This window comes from Narcine bancroftii, chromosome 4 (assembly GCF_036971445.1).
Source record: "Narcine bancroftii isolate sNarBan1 chromosome 4, sNarBan1.hap1, whole genome shotgun sequence".
NCBI classification, from domain to species: Eukaryota; Metazoa; Chordata; class Chondrichthyes; order Torpediniformes; family Narcinidae; genus Narcine; species Narcine bancroftii.
The window spans coordinates 16,683,529-16,710,324 of NC_091472.1; the positions used below are offsets into that span (position 1 = coordinate 16,683,529).

The 26,796-nt window shown below is 48.1% G+C and overlaps 1 protein-coding gene across 1 annotated transcript; it reads left to right on the top strand.

Moving 5' to 3' along the window:
* Positions 1–7,284: 7,284 nt before the first annotated feature.
* Positions 7,285–23,618, top strand: c4h1orf198 (chromosome 4 C1orf198 homolog). Its single transcript, XM_069930833.1, has 4 exons — positions 7,285–7,644; positions 17,318–17,368; positions 19,969–20,562; positions 21,531–23,618. Exons 1-4 carry the CDS (start codon positions 7,345–7,347, stop codon positions 21,585–21,587), a joined length of 1,002 nt encoding a protein of 333 aa, XP_069786934.1. The 5' UTR covers positions 7,285–7,344; the 3' UTR covers positions 21,588–23,618.
* Positions 23,619–26,796: the final 3,178 nt, after the last annotated feature.

Below are 26,796 nucleotides of genomic sequence, written 5' to 3' on the forward strand. Positions count from 1 at the left end.
TTCACAGACAAACATGCTAGCCACCATCTTGATGGTGGCTCGTATGGCCAGATGTGCCAGGTTGTGCATGGTGTCAAAAACCTGGCGCCTCCATATGGCCGGAATGATGGGGTGAGGACTGTCGATTGAGACATCGCATAGTAGTTACCTTGGCCGATGGGGACGTCTTCCACTCTGAGACTGGAGATGACTTTCTTATAGTCAATCTTAGGATCCTGCTGCTGTGCCTTGGTGAGACCACGTAGTCGACCCGCTGGGACATGGCATGGAATGACTCAATCGCAGGGCACATAGCTTTTCCCCATGATGCATTCTATGTCCATTGTAAATTTGGACACCTTGGATCCGTAGGAATTGGACCAATAGCTTATGGAAGGCAAAGGTCAATGGCTTCTGATCAGTGAAGATCTTAAGTTGCCAACCTTCCAAATAGTAAGAAAGTATCAGACTGCCAGGTACAGCACCAATATCTCTTGTCCAAAAGTACTGTATTTGAGCTCTGGTGGGTGATGTCTGCTGAAAAAGGCCAGGGGTTGCCACTGGCCAATTAGCTGTTTCAGTATGCCTCCTACCACCATGCTGGGGGAGGGGGGGTTGATTGTCAGAGTGGTAGGTGCCTCTGGTCTGGGGTGTACCAGGAGGGTGGCATTGGCCAGCCCATCTTTGGCGTTCTGGAATGTCCTCGAAGACTCATTGTCTCTGGTAATGTCCTTCGACTTGCCTGCCATCAGTGCAAAGAGGGGGTGCATGATGCAGGCCACTGCCGGTATGGACCTGTGGTAAATATTTATCATACCGGCAATTCCCATAGCCCCTTTACTGTTAGTGGCTTGGCGAAGTGCAAATTGCTTCGGCCTTCTTAGGGAGGGGTATTGCCTGGGTTTGTTTACTCTGAGCCCCGGGAAATCAATAGTGCCCAGGCCGAATTGTTAAGCCATATTCACTGAACCAGGTGCACAGTTGTCTCAGGTGGGCGGCATAGTCTGCGGCTGCAGCTCACGATGAGAATATGATCCAAATACATAAACGCAAATGGGAGGTCCCGGCCCACTGCATCCATCAGTCACTGGAAAGTTTGTGCCACATTTTCAGCCTGAAGGGCATCCGTAGGAATTGGAACAGGCCAAAGGGGGGGTTATAATCATGGTCTTGGGGACATCCTGGAGGTGAACTGGGATTTGGTGGTACCCCCGGATGAGTTCCACCTTGAAAAACACCCATGCAGGTTGGCGGCAAAGTCTTGGATGTGATCACAGGATATCTGTCGGCGAGGTGGCCTCGTTGAGGCGGTGGTAGTTGCCACATGATCTCCACCCCCTGCTGTTTTCAGCACCAAGTGGAGGGGGAGGCCCAGGGACTGTCGGAGCACCACACAATCCCTAGCTCTTGAACTCCTCCTTAGCTTTTCGGGAGGGAGCCAGTGTGCCTTGGCGTAGAGCGAGGAGCCCTCAGTCAGAATGTGGTGCCTTACCCCATGCTTTGGCTCAGCCGCAGAGAACTGTGACGCCACTATTGAGGTAAGCTCTGCCAGGATGTGGGCAGACTTGCTGTCAGAAAGTGTTATACACAATGATGCAGCCAGCCTGTAAAAAAAAAAATAAGATGGGTGCTGGTAATCTTGCCCTCCTCAACCTCCCTAGGAAGTGTTGGCGTGGCTTCATTTTACCTTACCATTAACAATTCATTGCATGTGTTCGTAACTGCCAGTATTAAGCCATTTCCACTTGTCCATTTTTTATTTGCATCTCTTCTCTCCCTTCTCTCCTACAGAAAACTAATTTGCATCTCTTTTCCCAGGTCTGATAAAGGGACTTAGATCTGAAATATTGTTTCTCTTTCCACATAGGCTGTGTGGCCTGATGAGTGTTACAGCATTTTTAGTTTTTATTTTATACACATTTTGTTCATTTTATTTTTACACTACCTGTTGTATTTATGTATGGGTTGTCTAACCTCTTTGGCTTGGCTTCGCGGATGAAGATTTATGGAGGGGGTAAAAAGTCCACGTCAGCTGCAGGCTCGTTTGTGGCTGACAAGTCCGATGCGGGACAGGCAGACACGATTGCAGCGGTTGCAGGGGAAAATTGGTTGGTTGGGGTTGGGTGTTGGGTTTTTCCTCCTTTGCCTTTTGTCAGTGAGGTGGGCTCTGCGGTCTTCTTCAAAGGAGGTTGCTGCCCGCCAAACTGTGAGGCGCCAAGATGCACGGTTTGAGGCGTTATCAGCCCACTGGCGGTGGTCAATGTGGCAGGCACCAAGAGATTTCTTTAGGCAGTCCTTGTGCCTTTTCTTTGGTGCACCTCTGTCACGGTGGCCAGTGGAGAGCTCGCCATATAACACGATCTTGGGAAGGCGATGGTCCTCCATTCTGGAGACGTGACCCATCCAGCGCAGCTGGATCTTCAGCATCGTGGACTCGATGCTGTCGACCTCTGCCATCTCGAGTACTTCGACGTTAGGGATGTAAGCGCTCCAATGGATGTTGAGGATGGAGCGGAGACAACGCTAGTGGAAGCATTCTAGGAGCCGTAGGTGGTGCCGGTAGAGGACCCATGATTCGGAGCCGAACAGGAGTGTGGGTATGACAACGGCTCTGTATACGCTTATCTTTGTGAGGTTTTTCAGTTGGTTGTTTTTCCAGACTCTTTTGTGTAGTCTTCCAAAGGCGCTATTTGCCTTGGCGAGTCTGTTGTCTATCTCATTGTCGATCCTTGCATCTGATGAAATGGTGCAGCCGAGATAGGTAAACTGGTTGACCGTTTTGAGTTTTGTGTGCCCGATGGAGATGTGGGGGGGCTGGTAGTCATGGTGGGGAGCTGGCTGATGGAGGACCTCAGTTTTCTTCAGGCTGACTTCCAGGCCAAACATTTTGGCAGTTTCCGCAAAGCAGGACGTCAAGCGCTGAAGAGCTGGCTCTGAATGGGCAACTAAAGCGGCATCGTCTGCAAAGAGTAGTTCACGGACAAGTTTCTCTTGTGTCTTGGTGTGAGCTTGCAGGCGCCTCAGATTGAAGAGACTGCCATCCGTGCGGTACCGGATGTAAACAGCGTCTTCATTGTTGGGGTCTTTCATGGCTTGGTTCAGCATCATGCTGAAGAAGATTGAAAAGAGGGTTGGTGCGAGAACACAGCCTTGCTTCACGCCATTGTTAATGGAGAAGGGTTCAGAGAGCTCATTGCTGTATCTGACCCGACCTTGTTGGTTTTCGTGCAGTTGGATAATCATGTTGAGGAACTTTGGGGGACATCCGATGCGCTCTAGTATTTGCCAAAGCCCTTTCCTGCTCACGGTGTCGAAGGCTTTGGTGAGGTCAACAAAGGTGATGTAGAGTCCTTTGTTTTGTTCTCTGCACTTTTCTTGGAGCTGTCTGAGGGCAAAGACCATGTCAGTAGTTCCTCTGTTTGCGACTGGTTTGCGACTGGTTTGACGAAAACAGCCAGGAAATCCAGGAGCTGCTGGCAAAGAAGCGAGCTGCCCACCAGGCTCACCTTACAAAGCCGTCCTGTCCAGAGAAGAAACAAGCCTTCCGTCGCGCATGCAGCCATCTTCAGCGCAAACTCTGGGAGATCCAAAATGAGTGGTGGACTAGCCTCGCCAAAGGAACCCAGCTCAGCGCGGACATTGGCGACTTCAGGGGTTTCTACGAGGCTCTAAAGGCTGCGTACGGCCCCTCACCCCAAGTCCAAAGCCCGCTGCGCAGCTCAGACGGCAAAGTCCTCCTCAGCGACAAGATCTCCATCCTCAACCGATGGTCAGAACACTTCCAATCTCTTTTCAGTGCCAACCGCTCAGTCCAAGATTCCGCCCTGCTCCAGCTCCCTCAACAGCCCCTAAGGCTAGAGCTGGATGAGGTTCCCACCCTGGATGAGACATATAAGGCAATCGAACAACTGAAAAGTGGCAAAGCAGCAGGTATGGATGGAATCCCCCCAGAAGTCTGGAAGGCTGGCGGCAAAACTCTGCATGCCAAACTGCATGAGTTTTTCAAGCTTTGTTGGGACCAAGGTAAACTGCCTCAGGATCTTCGTGATGCCACCATCATCACCCTATACAAAAACAAAGGCGAGAAATCAGACTGCTCAAACTACAGGGGAATCACGTTGCTCTCCATTGCAGGCAAAATCTTCGCTAGGATTCTACTAAATAGAATAATACCTAGTGTCGCCGAGAATATTCTCCCAGAATCACAGTGCGGCTTTCGCGCAAACAGAGGATCTACTGACATGTCTAACCTAGATAGCATACAAAACAACGTTTTTCACTTTTTCCTCAGTGTTTGTGACAATATACAATTCAATTCAACATCAAGGAGCACATTTGCTCGATCTTCTTGTTAGTTTCGTTAGATATTTGTTACTTTTGCCTCAGTGCTGGCCAAGAAGCTGCAAAATCTAAGCTTCTGTACCCCACTCTGCAACTGGATCCTTGACTTTCTCATTGGAAGACCACAGTCAGTTTGAATTGGAAACAATATCTCCTCCTCACTGCTCATCAACACAGGTGCACCCTAAGAATGCATTTACTAGCCCATTGCTCTTCTCGTTATACACCCATAACTGTGCGGCCAGGCACAATTCCAAAGCCATCTACAAGTTTGCCGATAGCACCATAGTTGTCAGCAGAATCACAAATGGCAATGAGGAAGTGTACAGGAGCGAGATAGATCAGCTCGTTGAATGGTGTAACGACAACAACCTGGTGTTCAACATCAGCAAAACCAAGGAAATGATTTTGGACTTCAGGAGGAAGTCAGGAGAACATGACACAGTCCTCATCGAGGGCTCAATAGTGGAGAGGGTCAAGGACTTCAAATTCCTGGGTATCAACATCTCTGAGGATCTATCCAGGAGCCTCCACTTTGCCACCGAAAACTCTCGTAAACCTCTACAAGTGAACCATGGAGAGCATTTTGGCTGGTTATATCACTGCCTGGTATGGAGGTGCGAAACCTCAGGACAAGAATAAACTCCAGATGGTTGTTAACTCGACAGGGGACATCACAGGCACCAGACTCCACTCCATTGAGGACATCTACATGAGGTGATGCCTTAAAAAAGTAGCCTCTATCCACCCACCACCCAGGCCATGCCCTTTTCATTCTGCTATTGTCTACTTCACCCCATCCACCCCACCTTCCCCCCATTCTCATCCATCCCACCTGCCCCCATTCTCGTACAACCCACCTCCCCATTCTCGTCCACCCCACCTCTCCCCATTCTCATCCTCATCCACCCCACCTCTCCCCTATTCTCATCCTCCCTATTCTCATCCAACCCACCTCCCCATTCTCATCCTCATCCGCCCCACCTCCCCTATTCTCATCCTCCCCTCCACCCCATTCTCATCCACCCTTCCTCCCCATTCTCATCCACCCCACCTCTCCCCATTCTCATCCACCCTTCCTCCCCATTCTCATCCACCCCACCTCTCCCCATTCTCATCCTCCCCTCCTCCCCATTCTCATCCACCCTTCCTCCCCATTCTCATCCACCCCACCTCTCCCCATTCTCATCCTCCCCTCCTCCCCATTCTCCTCCACCCTTCCTCCCCATTCTCATCCACCCCACCTCTCCCCATTCTCATCCTCCCCTCCTCCCCATTCTCCTCCACCCTTCCTCCCCATTCTCATCCACCCCACCTCTCCCCATTCTCATCCTCCCCTCCTCCCCATTCTCATCCACCCCACCTCTCCCCATTCTCATCCTCCCCTCCTCCCCATTCTCATCCTCCCCTCCTCCCCATTCTCATCCACCCCACCTCTCCCCATTCTCCTCCACCCTTCCTCCCCATTCTCATCCACCCCACCTCTCCCCATTCTCATCCTCCCCTCCTCCCCATTCTCATCCTCCCCTCCTCCCCATTCTCATCCTCCCCTCCTCCCCATTCTCATCCACCCCACCTCTCCCCATTCTCATCCTCCCCTCCTCTCCCCATTCTCATCCTCCCCTCCTCCCCATTCTCCTCCTCCCCTCCTCCCCATTCTCCTCCACCCTTCCTCCCCATTCTCATCCACCCCACCTCTCCCCATTCTCATCCTCCCCTCCACCCCATTCTCATCCACCCTTCCTCCCCATTCTCATCCACCCCACCTCTCCCCATTCTCATCCACCCCACCTCTCCCCATTCTCATCCTCCCCTCCTCCCCATTCTCATCCTCCCCTCCTCCCCATTCTCATCCTCCCCTCCTCCCCATTCTCATCCACCCCACCTCTCCCCATTCTCATCCTCCCCTCCTCTCCCCATTCTCATCCTCCCCTCCTCCCCATTCTCCTCCACCCTTCCTCCCCATTCTCCTCCACCCCACCTCTCCCCATTCTCATCCTCCCCTCCACCCCATTCTCCTCCACCCTTCCTCCCCATTCTCATCCACCCCACCTCTCCCCATTGTCATCCTCCCCTCCTCCCCATTCTCATCCTCCCCTCCTCCCCATTCTCATCCTCCCCTCCTCCCCATTCTCATCCTCCCCTCCTCCCCATTCTCATCCTCCCCTCCTCCCCATTCTCATCCACCCCACCTCTCCCCATTCTCATCCTCCCCATCTCTCCCCATTCTCATCCTCCCCTCCACCCCATTCTCATCCACCCTTCCTCCCCATTCTCATCCATCCCACCTCTCCCCATTCTCATCCACCCCACCTCTCCCCATTCTCATCCACCCCACCTCTCCCCATTCTCATCCACCCCACCTCTCCCCATTCTCATCCACCCCACCTCTCCCCATTCTCATCCTCCCCCATTCTCATCCTCCCCTCCTCCCCATTCTCATCCTCCCCTCCTCCCCATTCTCATCCTCCCCTCCTCCCCATTCTCATCCACCCCTCCTCCCCATTCTCATCCTCCCCTCCTCCCCATTCTCATCCACCCCTCCTCCCCATTCTCATCCACCCCTCCTCCCCATTCTCATCCACCCCACCTCTCCCCATTCTCATCCAGCCCCCCCCCCCCCCGATTTACTCAACTACTCCATTGGATTATTTAATTTGTAACAGTATTTAAGAAGACCCACTAAGTGCAGCAGATAAGTATGGAGTCGGTTCTTTGTCTGCCAGCGAGGCTAATGATTGGTGGAAGCCCGCGCCTGCGCCCCAATCACGACGAGGAGCGGCGGCGGCGGCGGCTCCTTCCCCATTCCCATTGGTGGAAGCCCGCGCCTGCGCCCCAATCACGACGAGGAGCGGCGGCGGCGGCTCCTTCCCCATTCCCATTGGTGGAAGCCCGCGCCTGCGCCCCAATCACGACGAGGAGCGGCGGCAGCTCCTTCCCCATTCCCATTGGTGGAAGCCCGCGCCTGCGCCCCAATCACGACGAGGAGCGGCGGCTCGAGCCTTCCTGAGTGCGGTGGCCAGCATGGCGTCGGCCGTGGTCTCGGGGGCCAGCGGGCTGGAGCGGAAGAAGTTCGAATACTTTTCGTCCATCAACCCGATGGCGAGGAAGATCATGCTGGAGAAGCAGAAGATCCGGGAGAAGTACGGGGCGCGCTGGGACACGCTGGACGTCCGGGAGCAGGACGAGATCATCGACGGCTGGATGGTGGAGCCGCAGATCCGCGGCCGCTACAGCCTGCACCGGGTGCCGCGGCAGGAGACCGGCTGCTTCCCCAGGCTGCAGCTGCAGACGGGCCAGAAGATCGTGCACTTCGGAGAGGGGGTGAGGCTGGCGGGCGTGGGACGTCCGGCCCGGGCGGCGAGCGGGGTCGCCGGGCCCCCGGCCGTTCCCCACCCCTCTCTGCGAGTCCCTCGCCGCAGTGTGTGGGGAGTGACACCCTCCTCCTCACTTTCTTCCACCAATAGTGTTTCTTCTTTCCACTGATTTACAGGCCCTTTGGCCCACAAATGACTAGGCTTTCCCATGGGAATGGATGAGAATGGGGACGAGGGGAGGATGAGAATAGGGGAGGTGGGGTGGATCAGAATGGGGAGGAGGGGAGGATGAGAATGCGGTGGATGAGAATAGGGGAGGTGGGGTGGATGAGAATAGGGGTGGGTGGGGTGGATCAGAATGGGGAGGAGGGGAGGATGAGAATGCGGTGGATGAGAATAGGGGAGGTGGGGTGGATCAGAATAGGGGTGGGTGGGGTGGATCAGAATGTGGAGGAGAGGAGGATGAGAATGCGGTGGATGAGAATAGGGGAGGTGGGGTGGATCAGAATGGGGAGGAGGGGAGGATGAGAATGCGGTGGATGAGAATAGGGGAGGTGGGGTGGATCAGAATGGGGAGGAGGGGAGGATGAGAATGCGGTGGATGAGAATAGGGGAGGTGGGGTGGATCAGAATGGGGAGGAGGGGAGGATGAGAATGCGGTGGATGAGAATAGGGGAGGTGGGGTGGATCAGAATGGGGAGGTGGGGTGGATCAGAATGGGGAGGAGGGGAGGATGAGAATAGGGGAGGTGGGGTGGATCAGAATGGGGAGGATGAGAATGCGGTGGATGAGAATAGGGGAGGTGGGGTGGATCAGAATGGGGAGGATGAGAATGCAGTGGATGAGAATAGGGGAGGTGGGGTGGATCAGAATGGGGAGGAGGGGAGGATGAGAATGCAGTGGATGAGAATAGGGGAGGTGGGGTGGATCAGAATGGGGAGGAGGGGAGGATGAGAATAGGGGAGGTGGGGTGGATCAGAATGGGGAGGAGGGGAGGATGAGAATGCGGTGGATGAGAATAGGGGAGGAGGGGTGGATGAGAATGCGGTGGATGAGAATAGGGGAGGTGGGGTGGATGAGAATGGGGAGGAGGGGAGGATGAGAATAGGGGAGGTGGGGTGGATCAGAATGGGGAGGATGAGAATGCGGTGGATGAGAATAGGGGAGGTGGGGTGGATCAGAATGGGGAGGATGAGAATGCAGTGGATGAGAATAGGGGAGGTGGGGTGGATCAGAATGGGGAGGAGGGGAGGATGAGAATGCAGTGGATGAGAATAGGGGAGGTGGGGTGGATGAGAATGCGGTGGATGAGAATAGGGGAGGTGGGGTGGATGAGAATATGGGTGGGTGGGGTGGATCAGATTGGGGAGGAGGGGAGGATGAGAATGCGGTGGATGAGAATAGGGGAGGTGGGGTGGATCAGAATGGGGAGGAGGGGAGGATGAGAATGCGGTGGATGAGAATAGGGGAGGTGGGGTGGATCAGAATGGGGAGGATGAGAATGCAGTGGATGAGAATAGGGGAGGTGGGGTGGATCAGAATGGGGAGGAGGGGAGGATGAGAATGCGGTGGATGAGAATAGGGGTGGGTGGGGTGGATCAGAATGTGGAGGAGAGGAGGATGAGAATGCGGTGGATGAGAATAGGGGAGGTGGGGTGGATCAGAATGGGGAGGAGGGGAGGATGAGAATGCGGTGGATGAGAATAGGGGAGGTGGGGTGGATCAGAATGGGGAGGAGGGGAGGATGAGAATGCGGTGGATGAGAATAGGGGAGGTGGGGTGGATCAGAATGGGGAGGAGGGGAGGATAAGAATAGGGGAGGTGGGGTGGATCAGAATGGGGAGGATGAGAATGCGGTGGATGAGAATAGGGGAGGTGGGGTGGATCAGAATGGGGAGGATGAGAATGCAGTGGATGAGAATAGGGGAGGTGGGGTGGATCAGAATGGGGAGGAGGGGAGGATGAGAATGCAGTGGATGAGAATAGGGGAGGTGGGGTGGATCAGAATGGGGAGGAGGGGAGGATGAGAATAGGGGAGGTGGGGTGGATCAGAATGGGGAGGAGGGGAGGATGAGAATGCAGTGGATGAGAATAGGGGAGGTGGGGTGGATCAGAATGGGGAGGATGAGAATAGGGGAGGTGGGGTGGATCAGAATGGGGAGGAGGGGAGGATGAGAATGCGGTGGATGAGAATAGGGGAGGTGGGGTGGATGAGAATGGGGAGGAGGGGAGGATGAGAATAGGGGAGGTGGGGTGGATCAGAATGGGGAGGATGAGAATGCGGTGGATGAGAATAGGGGAGGTGGGGTGGATCAGAATGGGGAGGATGAGAATGCAGTGGATGAGAATAGGGGAGGTGGGGTGGATCAGAATGGGGAGGAGGGGAGGATGAGAATGCAGTGGATGAGAATAGGGGAGGTGGGGTGGATGAGAATGCGGTGGATGAGAATAGGGGAGGTGGGGTGGATCAGAATGGGGAGGAGGGGAGGATGAGAATGCGGTGGATGAGAATAGGGGAGGTGGGGTGGATCAGAATGGGGAGGAGGGGAGGATGAGAATGCGGTGGATGAGAATAGGGGAGGTGGGGTGGATCAGAATGGGGAGGATGAGAATGCAGTGGATGAGAATAGGGGAGGTGGGGTGGATCAGAATGGGGAGGAGGGGAGGATGAGAATGCGGTGGATGAGAATAGGGGAGGTGGGGTGGATGAGAATAGGGGTGGGTGGGGTGGATCAGAATGTGGAGGAGAGGAGGATGAGAATGCGGTGGATGAGAATAGGGGAGGTGGGGTGGATCAGAATGGGGAGGAGGGGAGGATGAGAATGCGGTGGATGAGAATAGGGGAGGTGGGGTGGATCAGAATGGGGAGGAGGGGAGGATGAGAATGCGGTGGATGAGAATAGGGGAGGTGGGGTGGATCAGAATGGGGAGGAGGGGAGGATGAGAATAGGGGAGGTGGGGTGGATCAGAATGGGGAGGATGAGAATGCGGTGGATGAGAATAGGGGAGGTGGGGTGGATCAGAATGGGGAGGATGAGAATGCAGTGGATGAGAATAGGGGAGGTGGGGTGGATCAGAATGGGGAGGAGGGGAGGATGAGAATAGGGGAGGTGGGGTTGGGAATGGATGAGAATGGGGACGAGGGGAGGATGAGAATAGGGGAGGTGGGGTGGATCAGAATGGGGAGGAGGGGAGGATGAGAATGCGGTGGATGAGAATAGGGGAGGTGGGGTGGATGAGAATGTGGAGGAGGGGAGGATGAGAATAGGGGAGGTGGGGTGGATCAGAATGGGGAGGATGAGAATGCGGTGGATGAGAATAGGGGAGGTGGGGTGGATCAGAATGGGGAGGATGAGAATGCAGTGGATGAGAATAGGGGAGGTGGGGTGGATCAGAATGGGGAGGAGGGGAGGATGAGAATGCAGTGGATGAGAATAGGGGAGGTGGGGTGGATGAGAATGCGGTGGATGAGAATAGGGGAGGTGGGGTGGATGAGAATATGGGTGGGTGGGGTGGATCAGAATGGGGAGGAGGGGAGGATGAGAATGCGGTGGATGAGAATAGGGGAGGTGGGGTGGATCAGAATGGGGAGGAGGGGAGGATGAGAATGCGGTGGATGAGAATAGGGGAGGTGCGGTGGATCAGAATGGGGAGGATGAGAATGCAGTGGATGAGAATAGGGGAGGTGGGGTGGATCAGAATGGGGAGGAGGGGAGGATGAGAATGCGGTGGATGAGAATAGGGGAGGTGGGGTGGATCAGAATGGGGAGGATGAGAATGCAGTGGATGAGAATAGGGGAGGTGGGGTGGATCAGAATGGGGAGGAGGGGAGGATGAGAATGCAGTGGATGAGAATAGGGGAGGTGGGGTGGATCAGAATGGGGAGGAGGGGAGGATGAGAATGCGGTGGATGAGAATAGGGGAGGTGGGGTGGATGAGAATATGGGTGGGTGGGGTGGATCAGAATGGGGAGGAGGGGAGGATGAGAATGCGGTGGATGAGAATAGGGGAGGTGGGGTGGATCAGAATGGGGAGGAGGGGAGGATGAGAATGCAGTGGATGAGAATAGGGGAGGTGGGGTGGATCAGAATGGGGAGGAGGGGAGGATGAGAATGCAGTGGATGAGAATAGGGGAGGTGGGGTGGATCAGAATGGGGAGGAGGGGAGGATCAGAATGCAGTGGATGAGAATAGGGGAGGAGGGGTGGATGAGAATGCGGTGGATGAGAATAGGGGAGGTGGGGTGGATCAGAATAGGGGGGGTGGGGTGGATCAGAATGGGGAGGATGAGAATAGGGGAGGTGGGGTGGATGAGAATAGGGGGGTGGGGTGGATCAGAATGGGGAGGAGGGGAGGATGAGAATGCAGTGGATGAGAATAGGGGAGGTGGGGTGGATCAGAATGGGGAGGAGGGGAGGATGAGAATGCGGTGGATGAGAATAGGGGAGGTGGGGTGGATCAGAATAGGGGGGGTGGGGTGGATCAGAATGGGGAGGATGAGAATAGGGGAGGTGGGGTGGATCAGAATGGGGAGGATGAAAATAGGGGGGTGGGGTGGATCAGAATGGGGAGGAGGGGAGGATGAGAATGCGGTGGATGAGAATGGGGACGAGGGGTGGATGAGAATAGGGGGGGTAGGGTGGATCAGAATGGGGAGGTGCGATGAGAATGGGGAGAGGTGCGGTGGATGGAAAATGGGGATGAGGGGGGATGAGAAGGGAGGATGAGAATAGGGGAGGTGCGGTGGATGAGAATAGGGGAGGTGGGATGAGAACGGGGAGGGAGGATGAGAATGGGGAGAGGTGCGGTGGATGGAAAATGGGGATGAGGGGGGATGAGAAAGGGGAGGTGTGGTGGATGAGAATAGGGGAGGTGGGATGAGAACGGGGAGGGAGGATGAGAATGGGGAGAGGTGCGGTGAATGGAAAATGGGGACGAGGGGAGGATGAGAATAGGGGAGGTGGGGTGGATGAGAATAGGGAAGGTGGGGTGGATGAGAATAGGGGGGTGGGGTGGATGAGAATGGGGACGAGGGGAGGATGAGAATAGGGGAGGTGGGGGGGATGGAGAATGGGGAAGGTGGGGGATGGAGAATGGGGAAGGTGGGGGGGGGATGGAGAATGGGGGAGGTGGGGTGGATGAGAATGGGAACGAGGGGAGCTATTTTCCTAAGCTCCATGTTCCCATCGTATGCGCCTCCACTAATGTTGGCAGCCCAGTCTACGCACTCACCACTCTGCGTTTTTTTTTAAATATCTTTTCCCTGACATTTCAGTACCATTCAGCCCTGGGAAAAAAGCTTATGACTATTTACATGATCAATGCTCTCATCACCTCTATCAGGTCACCTCTCCTCCTCCTTCGCTCAACGAGAAAAGACCAAGTTTACTCATCCCATTCTCCCTAAACCAGGCAACATCCTTGTAATCTCCTTTGCACCCTTTCTGTGGCTTCCACATTCTTCTGGTAGTGACCAGAAATGCACACAGTACTCCAAGTGGGGTCTGACCAGGGTCCTATATCGCTGCAACATTACCTCTGCTCCTTAATTCAATTCCGCGATTCTGAAGGCCAATACACCATATGTCGTCTTAACCACAGAGTCAACCTGCACAGCTGCTTTGAAGGTTCTATGGACTCAGACCCCAAGATCCCTCTGATCCTCCACACTGCCAATAGTCTTACCATTAATACTATATTCTCCCATCATATTTGACCTATCAAAATGAACCACTTCTCACTGATCTGGGTTGAACTCATCTGCCACTTCTCAGCCCAGTTTTGCATCCTATCAGTGGCCTGCTGTAACCTCTGACATCCCTCCACACTATTCACAACATTCCCAACCTTTGTGTCATCAGCAAATGTACTAACCCATCCCTCTACTTCCTCATCCATGTCATTTATAAAAAAATCACCAAGAGTAATAGTCCCAGAACAGATCCCTGAGGAACACCACTGACCTTCCTGCAGAATATATCTGTCTACTACTGCTCTTTGCCTTCTGTGGGCAAGCCAGTTCCGGATCTGCAAAGCAATGTCCCCTTGGATCCCATGTCTCCTTACTTTCTCAATAAGCCTGCCCCAACTTATCTCCCAAAAACATATGGGAGATACAAGCCAAATACATAATCTGTCACATTAATAATAAAAAAAATTATTGTTTTACCAAAACCATCGTCTTGGTTATTCCCATTGCTGCTGATCTAGTTTGTAACACCAGGGAATAAAATCCTAATTTTTTTTTAGATAAGCATACAGCACGGTAACAGGTCATTTCAGCCCGTGATTCTGTGCCACCCACTTTACACCCTATTAAGCCCTCGGTACATTTTTTTGAACAGTGGGAGGAAACGAGCCACCAGAGAAACCCCATGCAGAAACGTGGAGAATGTGCAAACTCCATACAGCGCAAGATTCAAACCCAAGTCTAGTCCCGATCGGTGACACTGTAAAGGCATTGTGCTAACTGCTACACCAACTGTGCTGCCTGTTTAACCTTGCCCTCTAACTCAGTTCCTGAAGTCTGGACAACATCCTTGTAAATATTCTTTGCACTCTCTCTATCTTATTGATGTATTTTCTGTGGAATAGGTGACCAAACCTGCACACAATACTCCAACTTTAGCATAACATCCCAGCTCCTACACTCGATAACTTTGATTAATGAGGGCCATTATGCCAAAATCTCTTTACAGCCCTGTCTACCTCTGACTCCACTTTCAGGGACTTGGGTATCTTTATTCCCTGGTCCCTGTTTTTCTGCACTCCTCATGTAGACCACATTCACAGCCTTTTCTTCATTAATTTTCCTGGTAACCTCCTCGAAAATGTCTTAAGATTGATTAAACATGACCTACCGTACACAGCCATGTTGGGTTGGCTATCCCTAATCAGTTTCTGGTTATCCAAATAATTGTATATCCAATCTTATAGAACACCTTCCAATAATTTAGCTACCACTTACATCAGGCTCTCCAGCCTGTAATTTCCATTGTTATTTTTGGAGCTTTTTAAACAGAACAACATGACCTACCCTCCAATCCTCTGGCACCTCACCCGTGGCTAAGGACATTTTAAATATTTCTGCCAGAGCCCCTGCAATTGCTACACTAGTCTCCCTCAAGGATGGAGGGAATATCTGGTCAGTCCCTGGGGATGTATCCACCCTTACATGCTTTAAGACAGCAAGCACTTCCTCCTCTTCAATTTGTACAGGTTTCATGACCTTACTGCTTGTTTTCCTTACTTCCCTTGACTCTGTTCGTTTCCTGAGTGAATACTGATGTTAAAAAGCATTTACTGTCTCCCCCAGTCTCTTTTCGTTCCATACAAAACCGACCACTTTGACCTTTAGGGGAACTAATTTTCTCCCTTCCTATTCCTTTGCTCGTAATAAACCCTCAGGATTTTCCTTCACATGATCTGCCAAAGCAATCTCATGTCTTCTTTTAGCCTTCCTTATTTTTTTCTTGCATTTTTTATAGTCTTCAAGTACCTCATTTGCTTCATATACCCGATATACACTCTCTCTTCTGAACCAGATTCCAATATCCTTCAAAATCCAAGGTTCCCTATGCCTGTTAAACTTGCCTTTATTCCTGACAGGAACATACAAACTCTTTTCTTTCAACATTTCACCTTTGAAGGTCCTCCACTTACTCACACATCCTTGCCCGAAAAACAACTTACCCCAATCCACCATTTAGATCCTTTCTCATTTCCTCAAAATTAATTTTTCTCCAATTTAGAATCTCAACCTGAGGCCCAGACCTATCCTTCTTCTTGAAACTAATGGCATTATAATCACTGGACCCAAAATGTTCCCCTACACATACTTCTGTCACCTGCCCTGTCTCATTCCCTCATAGGAGATCCAGTATTGCTGGTTGGTACTTCTATGTATTGATTTGGAAAACTGTTAAATATGTTCAGGAAAAACTCCAAAGTCCTTTTACAGTACGGGAGGCCCAGTCAATATGTGGAAAATAAAATCCCCTACAATCACAACTTTGTTTCCTGCAACAATTTGCTATCTCTCTACAGATTTGCTCCTCCAATTCTCGTTGACTATTGGGCAGTCTATAATACAACCCCATGAGTGTAGTCATACCTTTCCCATTCCTCAGCTCCACCATATACCCTCTCAGACCTGCCTGTGATATTTTATTTGGCGAGCATCTTCCCTGTTCTATCGTGTCTAAAGCAACAGAAGCCTAGAACATTGAGCTGCCGGTCCTGCCCCTCCTGAAACCAAGTTTCACTAATGGAAACAATGTCATAATTCCATGCTCTAAGCTCATCATCCTTTCCTACAGTACTCCTTGCATTGAAATATAAGCACCTGAGAACACTTCCACCACATGGTACTTCAAACAGTGCATGTATTTTTCACATCAGCTTTTCCCTCCTCTATCTACTTGGCATTCTGGTTCCCATCCCTCTGCAAATCCCTCTCCTCACAGCCCGTGTCAGTCTCAACACTGATCCCACTGCCCAGTGTCAGGTCCCACACTGATCCCACTGCTCCACTCTCTGCCTACAGCCCTGTGTCAGTTTCCATTCTGATCCGTACTTACAAATACAGTATCACAAAAAAGCTTTGCTAAGTATATAACATGGTGTTTGCACAATGACCACAACACATAACACTCAATTTCTCAGAACGTCTCGCGGACATTAAGCAGTGCATACCTGTATTTCATGACTTGCTTCTTTAAAAAAATTACTTTATCTTGATCTACTTAAGTGGAATGATTATATAGTAGAGAATTCAGGTGGTGCCACATTTCAGAATTTAACTATTTACTGGAGTTTCAGAATAATAATTATTTTCAGCTCTGTAATATGTATGATCTGTTTCAGCTCATTTTTGGTCATGTTGCTTCTGCTGGCAGATACTGTCCATGTGAATAACGGACAGAGCGCCCCTGTACTGTATTCGTGTTTCATTTGGGAAGGAATAACATGTTGAATGTTTATGGCCAAGAAATGTCATGAGCATTCTATGTGAACTACATAGATTTGGCTCACTTAACATTATTACAAAAATGCTCAATGAAATTTGCATTGCATTTAAAATGATTTTAAAAAAGTGTCAAGAGCATTGCAGTCTTTTCATCACATTTGACCAGCTGGTTCTTGGTATATTAGATAGACATGATGTCCTTCTGACCAATCTTTGTCCCAGGATGGCATGGGTTGAACTTTGATTCAACCAATATTTGTTTTTGCTAAAAGTCAGGGAATTAAATGTAACTAATGCAAAGGAATTAAGAAATGATCTGAGAATTTGTCTCCTTAAGAGCTCGATCAACTGAAAACATGTGTAATGAATGTAAGGTTATTTTGGTCTGTGGAAAAATTGCATTATCAAGGTTCTAGTGTTTAGTTTGAAATACTGAGACCAGGGTCTGCACTCCCTGCGTGGAGTTAAAAAAAACAAATCTGTAGCCCTGAAGAGTGCAGGCAGAAGTTTCCTTGTGATAAGTATTCTCACTTAAGTCATAAGAATGTAAATTATTAATTACCCCATTGGTACTGAATTGCTACATTATGATTTTTTTTAAAAAAATAGATACCCTGAGGTAATAAAAAAAAAAGTACATCCATGATTTTTTTCTTTATTTTCTATCTTATAGAGTAACAAATTGATTAATTTTCTATATTTTTTCATCTTAGGATATTACGTGGCAAGATGAACACTCAGCTCCATTCTCTTGGGAAACTAAGGTAAATCATGTATAACCTTGTTTCACCATGACAGAGTCTCTCATTTCCTTTCATAAAATGGACAAAATAATATCTTGTGCTAAAGTTTAAAAATTGGTTTTTATTTGTACAGTGAATAATTAAGAGTATTTCATTTTTCATTGGAAGGGGTGAAATTCTCGACTCTCGTTGAGAAAAGTAAATGCGCTCGACAATAAATTTAATTGTTCAGCATCGCGCTTACTGGCTACTGATTCCCACATGCTCTCGAACACATCAGGGCCGTAACTTCCCCACTTCCTTGAAACTTGCCAGGTTCACTGGAAAATTTATTGTCCTGTACTGTGTAACATCTTTTCAATTTAAAAAAAAGTGAGTAAGACTCTTGAGGTATTAAATGGAATCACTTCCAGTAGTCTGGAGAATTGCCAGTCCAATTATGCATGCAAGATTCATGGAGTTTTACTATTAACTATCACCTAAACAGCAATCTGAAAGTCCTACTGAGTTCCCTATTTCTCTAGTTTTGGCTTTTTCCTTTTCCCTCTGCCTCCTCTCCTCAGCTCTGCATCCACAGAGCCACCCCCTCCCCTAATCAATTATCACCTTTCCACTCCTGTCCTATCCACCCCCAATTATCACCTTAATCTGTTGGTCTGTGCTCTTCCACCAGCCCTTTCTTTCCTTCTCCCCAGTCTTTTAATTCAGGTGTCTCTCTGCTTCTCATACTTTGAAGCGCTTGGGCCTGAAATGTCAGTAATGCAGTATATCTTTGGCTCCTATGGATGCTGTGAGATCTACTGAGTTCCTCCAGCATTTATGTTTTTCTGCAATCTCAGCTTTAGACTTTTGTGTTTCACCCTTCATATCAAGTTAAAATGGTTGTCTTTCTCAAATTTCTTCTTTAATGTCAGGAACTTCCTGCTGACATCATTTTTATGGCTGCAATCCACAGATTTTTGCTATTTAAGTGGGTCAGTAACCACAGGTAGTAGCGTTGTTAGAATAGATTACCCACCATCTTCACTTAGTAATTGAGCTGGCTTCAGACTAAGAACCTGCTCCTGCTGAGTTCATTCATTTGTACGTTTGGGCAAATGGAGTGCGTCAGTTCGCTAACTCTACAATTCAGACTTGTGAGGAAGAAACTTGCGCGTTGTCATTCTGTAACTAGCTTCATTTGCTTTTGAAATTCTAATGTGAATTGTCAAAATAATTTGTTTTAATTGTGGAGATTCACTTTGCTATTGTCAGCACAGTGGCACCATCTATTGGTGCCCACACCTTGCAGTTCCAGGGACCCAGGTTCAATCCTGACCTTGGAGACTATCTGCAGAGTTTGCATATTTTCTCGAACTGGACAGATATCGTCTAGGCATTCTGGTTTCCTCTCACCTCCCAAACAAGTGCTGGTATTTTAATTGGGTTAATTGTAAAAAGAAGGGGATTTGACGAATACTGTATATACGTGTGAAACAGTCGATACCAAGTTGTAAAAGTCGACTAACTTCCCCTCCTCCTAATTTTGGCCCAAAAATTGTTATTTTCCATATTGCATGTAAAAGTTGACCCCTCTCTAATTTTTGGTCCCGCCTGCCCATCCGACCTCCTGATGCCCTGACTGCCCATCTGAGCTGCCTGGGCCCCAGCCACCCACCCATCTGAGCTCCCAATGCCTCAAACACTGCAGATACTTGCTGCAATCAAAAGTAGTATGTGTGTAACAGTTGACCCCCTAAATTTTACCCTGAAAATTCTACTATTACATGTGTATATGTGGTAGGTTTGAGGAAAAAAACAATTGCAAGGGCATGAAGAAGTAACAAGGGGGGGGAGGGACTCGGGCCCAAAACGTCAGTTTTATATCAATGGATGCCGCGAGACTTGCTGAGTTCCTCCAGAATTTCTGTGATTTTACAAATTGTATTGCTTGCTGAGAGACAGCATGGACTCAGTGGGCTGAATGGTCTCATTCTGATGTTCATCAGTTTGTTTCTAAACATAATTGTATTAGTAAAATCTGCGTATGAATGTGATTGAGGACAATACTTTTATTGCTGTAATTTTCAATATGAATATTAACTAAAATATTGCATATGATCCCACTTGAGTCCTGTTTTTCTCTTGTCAGATCACTTTAGTGATGTCATCAATGATATATCCCAGGAAGCTACGTCAATGGAATAGATTGATTGTGACCGACTTGAGAGAGCTTTAGGGAAAGAAAGCACCCAGTCTATGTGAAATACAGAATTGGTCTGAGTACCAGGTCTTACTTGAAATTGGACCTCTCGAAGCTTTTTGTTTACTGCAAGTATAATCTTGAGTCTTGCTCTTCCAAGCAGCCATGGGAGAGAAATCTTTGAAAACACAAGAATATTTTGGTGATAAACCTGAAAGCCTGCAGACTGCGATTGTAGTGCAATGCACAGAGGTGCTGGAGAAACACAACCAGTTATGCAGTGCTTATACATACCGTGTGACCTGCTGAGTTTCTGCAGCACTTTTGTGTGTTGCAATAGTTTGGTGATTGCATTTTTCTCCATGTGCTTTCTTTTCATGTATTTCTCCCTGTTCTCCCCTTCCCCCTCAAATTCAATTTTTTTTCCAAATAATTCCAGAGTCAAATGGAGTTCAGCTTTGCCTGCAACACTGCAGCAGAACTAGGGGCTTCTGCACACAGTGAGCACCGACAGCAAGGCAAGATATCCCAAGGAAATCAACAACATAAAGTATCCCAGGGAGGTCAGCCAATCAAACAGCTGCAAAATGGAAAGCCACCAAGCGCAGATGGTCTTGCACAGGTCAAAAAGGAAGAATCGTCATCCTTCTGGAAACTGAGTACTGAAAGGTCTAAGCTGGAAGGTGAACAGTCTGATTATCAGTATGTAACTCCAAGTCAGATCAAGTCGATGGAGAAGGGAGAAAAGCCAGTTCCTTCCTACTTGAGGCAAGAGTCCTCAAAGGAGAAAGATGAAAATAATTCTGAGAAACCTTGGCTGAAGAAACAGGAGCGAATCATCAATACAAATGTCTCGTCCGTGTTCATCGACTTGGACAGGCCGCGAGGAAGCCAGCCTTCGTTTGGTGTATGTGAAGATGTCTTGGCTGCAGGTCAAATGGAGAAATCTCCAGATAAAAAGAATGTTGTAAAGGAATCGGATGATGAAGAGAAAGATGACTCCTTTGCATCCAATACGCCATTTTTCTCACAGGTACATCTGTGGTTTACGATAACTTTGCATTGACTTTAATAATATAATTGTGCATCCATAGGTAAAGTGTAGGAGCCCGTGGTAACATTTTTGTATCTTGGTGGGAGGGAGCAAAGCTTGGGTGTCCTTTCAGTTACTTTGTCCGAAGAAGTTGAGAAGATTTTCTTGCTGATTCCAAGGGAGAAGAGGTTATTACATTGTAGAAGGGATTCAATAAAATGAGTGGTGAGCTTCTTGAAATATAATCTGTTCTGATGCTGTTTGACTTGATATATGTTGAGATTTTGCAGGAGGGAAGGGATTCTAGAACTGAGGGCATGGTTTCAGAGTAAGGACTTGTCCATTTAGGATGGAGATGTGGGGGAATTTTTTCTGACAGTTGTGAATTGCTGGAGTTCTCTACACATGGACATCTGTGGAAATTGAATAGATTTAAAATCAAATGGATGGAATGATTTTTGACAGAAACAGGCAACGGTGGACCGAGGACCAACTCTGCTCTTGCACCGTGGCAGAGTAGGCTCAAGGGACTTTGGCGACCCTGTTTTGTAGAAGTCCAAACTTTTGAAGCCTCTTGATACAGCATCATCCACCATGCTGCTATGTCAACACTGGTCAGATTTTGGTCACTGCAGAGTATCCTGTGGTTGCCCTACTTAAATGTCAATCAAACAGTAAAGAACACGGTGAATGCAAATCTGATTTGTACTTAGAAATGACTATTCACTGATGCTTAGGGGCCTCGTTGATTTCATCTTCTTAACGAGTGTGAATATTTGATATAGTATTAAGCCTGTGATTGACATTGGTAACTTGATTTGCATTTCTCATACAAGAAGCCTTGTGAGGTGTGCAGAGCTGTATGGATCATGATTTTAAAATGTCGCCCAAGGAATTCATGGAGTAAATATGACTAAAAGCAACCAGTAGTTTCAAACAAATATTTATGTTTTCTTCTCTTCCTGCAGGTTGACATGAGCAGTTCTATTCGAAAGACGGGCTTTGATTTCCTGGACAATTGGTAATCTTTCTGCTTCATTCATAATTGCTCATGGGCAAAAACCAGTCCAGCCACAAGTATGGGTCACATTTGTATGAAATTATTGCTCAAATACTCCATTTAATCATTTAAACTAACACTAGGCATTCTTATATTGTTGCACTTTGCAGTAGACAGGTGCTCTTCAACTTTCGATGGAGTTGCGTTCCAGCAAACCTATTGTGTCAAAAAATTGTAAAGTAGATAAAGAATACCACACCTGCCTTTTTATAATTAAATTTTGAATACTTTAATTCCACACTGAAACAACCATTAACATACACAGCTGAAAGCACACTGGGGATGATGAATGTTTGAAGTATTGAACTAAAATTAATTGCTGGATGGTGGGGACGTGAGAGAGAAGCGTCCCGCATATCGCAAGTGCGGGAACAGATCGGAATTTGAAATCGAATGTATGGATTTGAACCATCGTAACTTCAAAAATTTGCAAGTTGGACCATTGTAAGTAGGGGAGCACCTGTTTGCTGTCTGTAAATAGGAATAATCCTTAGATTATAGGCAGATGCATTGAATGGAATTTTTTCTTTGTTCTAATTCTCATGTCAGGCAATATATATTCAAGGGAGAATTCTGCTGGTGTCTAAATCATCACTTCCTTGCAAATTACGTTGGTGAGCTGTTCAGATGATTGTCTCAGCTCCAAAGGTAAACCTGGTAAATCCAATAACCAAATAAACTTGAGTGATCAACAGCAGAAAATAAATAAATGCTATGGCGCATACAGGTGAAACATCAAGTTCAACGCTAACTGCAGTTTTAGCCAAAGCAACTGTGAGCACTCCTAAATCAACATTATTCACACAGATGAGTTATGTATGATTTCTTACTGCATTGTGTTTTCTGTGTTAGTATTATGTTGGATTCCAGAGTTTTGAATAAGTCCAGTAAAGAGATTGGTGAAGGAAATACTCTAGATCGGGTGGTTCTCAACCTTTTTCTTTCCACTTACATACCACTTTAAGTATTCCCTATGCCATAGGTGCTCTGTGATTAGTAAAGGATTGCTTAAGGTGGTATGTGGGTGGAAAGAAAAAGTTTGAAAACCATACCTAATTGACTTGTTATGTGCACGGTTTCATAACTTCAAAAGAAATGGGCTAAAGACAATTTTTCTCAAAGCAAAATATTTCAGTAACAACTGGGCCTAGAGCAGTGATTCTCAACCTTCCCTTCCCACTCACATCCCATCTTAACCAATCCCTTATTAATCACAGAGCACCGATGGCACAGGCATGATGATTACGATTGTCCCACTCCCACTAAAAAACGAAGCAACAACATTAACATTTTGCATAAGGCTCTCTTTTGAAAATAGATGCAAGGCAAATTTCTCAGTAAAACTGTGCACAGTACCTTCATGTACAACAATGTCAACATTTACCTCCATTTGCCTTGGACTGATTCAGCTGCAAGCTATTGTATGAGAAGACGGTTGTTTGGTGTAAATACCATTTAATAGTTAAACTGATTTTTCAGCTTTTAAAACAAAATGGATTCACAACTCAAAGGATCTTGCAGACTTCATAAAAATGTAGTGGTGTTCGGTTCATTTTATAGATTTTCATTGAAACTCCTGCTTTTGACATTCTGGTAATAAAATGAGCATATTCACACTGTTTATTCAAGATTTTAACATGACTTCTCAAGTTTAAGCTTTGTTTCAAACATTACAGTATTTTGAAGCAGGAGCCAAGAAACAGCTCGACATTTAAATGTTACATCCGATGACAACAGAACCTCTATTTAAAAATAATTTAAAATGTTCTGTGGTTATAATTTTAATGTAGAGAACTTACCTTGTTTTTATACTTCTACATGTTTTAGACTGTACTTGCCATGTATCATTGTGTATGCTACTTTTCTAAATATTGTCCATCCCAAAGGATATCAATTATTCAAAATTCTGTATTTTCCAGCCAGCTTTAATGTTTTTGCTGCAATATATATTGCCTACTTGTGATGCATAAAATGTAAAATAAAAACCTCCACCGTTGTCTTGTAGTTTACAATAGTTTTCATGTCATCACCTCTACACTTAGTTAAAGTCGAATGCAGTTTTTGCTCTGAATGTTGGGGGCGAGAGATGTTCCTGACCAGAACAACAGTCTTTATCTTTCACTGATTGCTCTGAACCTTGTAAACCCATTCAGAAGCAGTGAAGAGTCTTCCAGGTTCCTCTGGATTGAGAATCAAATCTAAGCTATAGACTGTGTTACTGGGATATCTTTCCCTAAACACCATTTATGAGATGCTTTTTATAAAGTAAGTTTAATGGTCACTCAAAATGATGGCAGCTGAGGAATTTAATTCCACTAGTACATTATTCCAGACAGTTGTTGATGAAATATTGGGAGTGATATATAACCATATAACCGTTTACAGCACGGAAACAGGCCATGTCGGCCCTTCAAGTCCGTACCGGTTCACTTGAACAACTCCACTAGCTCCTCCGCAAACTCCTGAGGAAGTAGAGGCTTTCTTCCATGTCTCACATCACAGGTAATGATCAAAGAACAGATCTATGCAGAAACTGCTTGGGAGGACTAATAAAAGAAAATATTAAAAAATTAAAACAATATGTTTTGTATTTCTTGAACTTTGTATTTTCTTCACTTTATTTCTTCTTTTCTGGAGAGGGCTGGTATCTTTGAGCTGAAACCGTAGTCAATGTTGAGTTCATGATTATACAAGGACCAAACCATCTTTTTCGCAAATAGGTCTTGTAATGCTAGTTTTAAAAAATTCTACCCCTCAAACTTAGACAGGATTGTTTTTTAACTATTTTATTTATACATTTTTAATCACAATATAATTACATTCAATTGTAAACAGTTTCAAAAAAATTATACCTGTGGTATATATTCTCCCATCTCCCTCAGCCTACCCTCCCCACCCCTAAAAAAGAAAAAAAAACTGGAGAATGCCAAGAAAATAAAACATTTGTACAGAAAACTCTATGGGCGGTAACCAAGAAGTGAGCTTGCCAACCAAAATTTTGTAAATATGGGCTCATATTTTCCAAAAAAAATTATCTCGCAGATTATAAGTAATTTTCTCCAATGGTGTACTGCTACAAGCCCAAAGGACCCCAAAACCCAGCAGCAATAGACATTCACCAAGACAAGTAGCTTCTTAAACAAAAGTTGTTTTTAATTATCTTTAAACATGAAAACAGAGTCAAACTTTAACATATCTCTATTAACTTAACTAAACCCAACTTAGCCCCCTTCTAATTCTAAGTGCACGTATATGTAGGTTTAAGAAAGTTCTCTGGTTCACAGTTCAATCTCACTTCTCATTTTTCCAAGTCTCTGGTTGCAGGCAATTCTTGAATTGTATAAAGTTCACCAGGCTTTGATGCTCAAAAGATAAATGTTTACTGCTCAGGAAGGTTTGCAGAGAGAGATTTGTTGTTCCAGGATTTCCACAACTGAGGTACTATAGCGGTGACTACGCTGCTAACTGAAGGATCGCACAACCAGACAGGTTGAGTTCAATGAGGAAAAATTGATTTATTTCAGGCTGCCTGGCTGGTCTTGTACTCCCAGCCCAGACCTGGCTGAGAACCACGCTGGGGGGCCCTGGCGTCATGTGGGTCCCCAAGGGTGGGCTTCTGAGCCCGGTGCCGAGGTCAGGAGGAAACACCTGACAGCGCCATTTTGGCCAGCTGCCCTGCCGCGTGCATGACAACCGGAGCCGGTTCGCAGCCACATCGCCACCCAGCCCCCCCCCCCCCCCCAGAACCGCCAATGTCCTTTTTTGCCGGGCGGCCTCACTTCTTGGGTTGGGCCGCAACTACTGGTTCGGTGGGGTCGAGGTGGGCTGGCTTTAACCTGTCCACCGTAAACTGTTCCCTCTTACCACTGATGTCCGGTGTGAAAGTGGATCCTGAACGCAGGACAATTTTGTACGGGCCTTCGTGTGGTCTTTGTAGAGATGCTGTGTTCAGGCCCCGCCTGATAAAAACGTACTCTGCAGAGTACAGCTCGCTGGGGACGTAAGAGGCCCGTGTGCTGTGTCTGGGTGGGGGTGTGAAGGAGTCCAACTGGGCCTGGAGGCGGGGAAGTAGACCGTGCAGTGACTGCTGGGGGTTGTGAGGTGCGTTGATAAACTCATCGGGTAGGGCTAGCAGTGCACTGTAGACCAGCTCAGCTGATGACGCCTGTAGGTCTTTGGGTGTTGAACGGATGCCCAGGAGCACCCAAGGCAGCTTGAACACCCAACTTAAGGTGGCAGTGCAATCGCTCTACTAGCCCATTGGCCTGTGGGTGATAGGCTGTGGTGTGATGTAGCTCGATCCCCAGCCTGTTGGTGAGCGGTGCCCAGAGCGCAGAGGTGAACTGGGCACCTCGATCACTGGTGGTTGGGGACGCAACCCAACCATTCAAAAGCGCTCGGGAGCAGGAGTCCGTGGAGGCATCTGGCATCGGGATTGCCTCGGGCCAACGAAGTGGTGCAGTTTACCACTGTGAAAAGGTAATGGTTACCTCGGGAAATGGGTAAGGGTCCGATGGTTTCCACATGTATGTGGCTGAACCGTTCCCGGATGTGTTCAAAATCTTGTACAGGTACTCTGGTGTGCCTGTGTACCATGGAAAGCTGGCAATGGGTGCAGGTTCTGGCCCAGTCCGCAATCTGGTTCCAAAGCCCGTGCTAGATGAAACATTCTGCCACCATACGGACCGTGGACCTGAAGGGTGGGAAAGGTCATGGATATGGTGGAAGACTTGCCTGCACCACTGCTGAGGAACCACTGGTCGCGGGGTGCCCATGAAGACATCGCACAGGACGGTGCCCTCACCTTGAGGAGTCGGGAGGTCCTGGAACCGCAGATCCATGACGGCAGTTCTGAAGGCCTGTATCTCCTTGTTGGACTTCTGGTCCCGGGCGAGCTGGTCAAAGTCGAGGCCGGGTGTCAGCATGCAAATGGCCAGTCGTGAGAGTGGGTCGGCAACCACGTTTTGTGCCGAATGGCAGTGGAAAACTGTGGCTTGAAGAGGGATGGGAACTCGTCCAGGATACGCTGAAACTTGTCCTTGGGCGTGCTGACTGTGGCCATCTGTGGCTGCTCTGTGTGGGAGGCATTGAGGCGAACAGATTGGAAGGTACGGGTATCTACCAGTCGCCTACCTCGAATGTCGACCAGGAGTCCGTGGGCGAGGAGGAAGTCA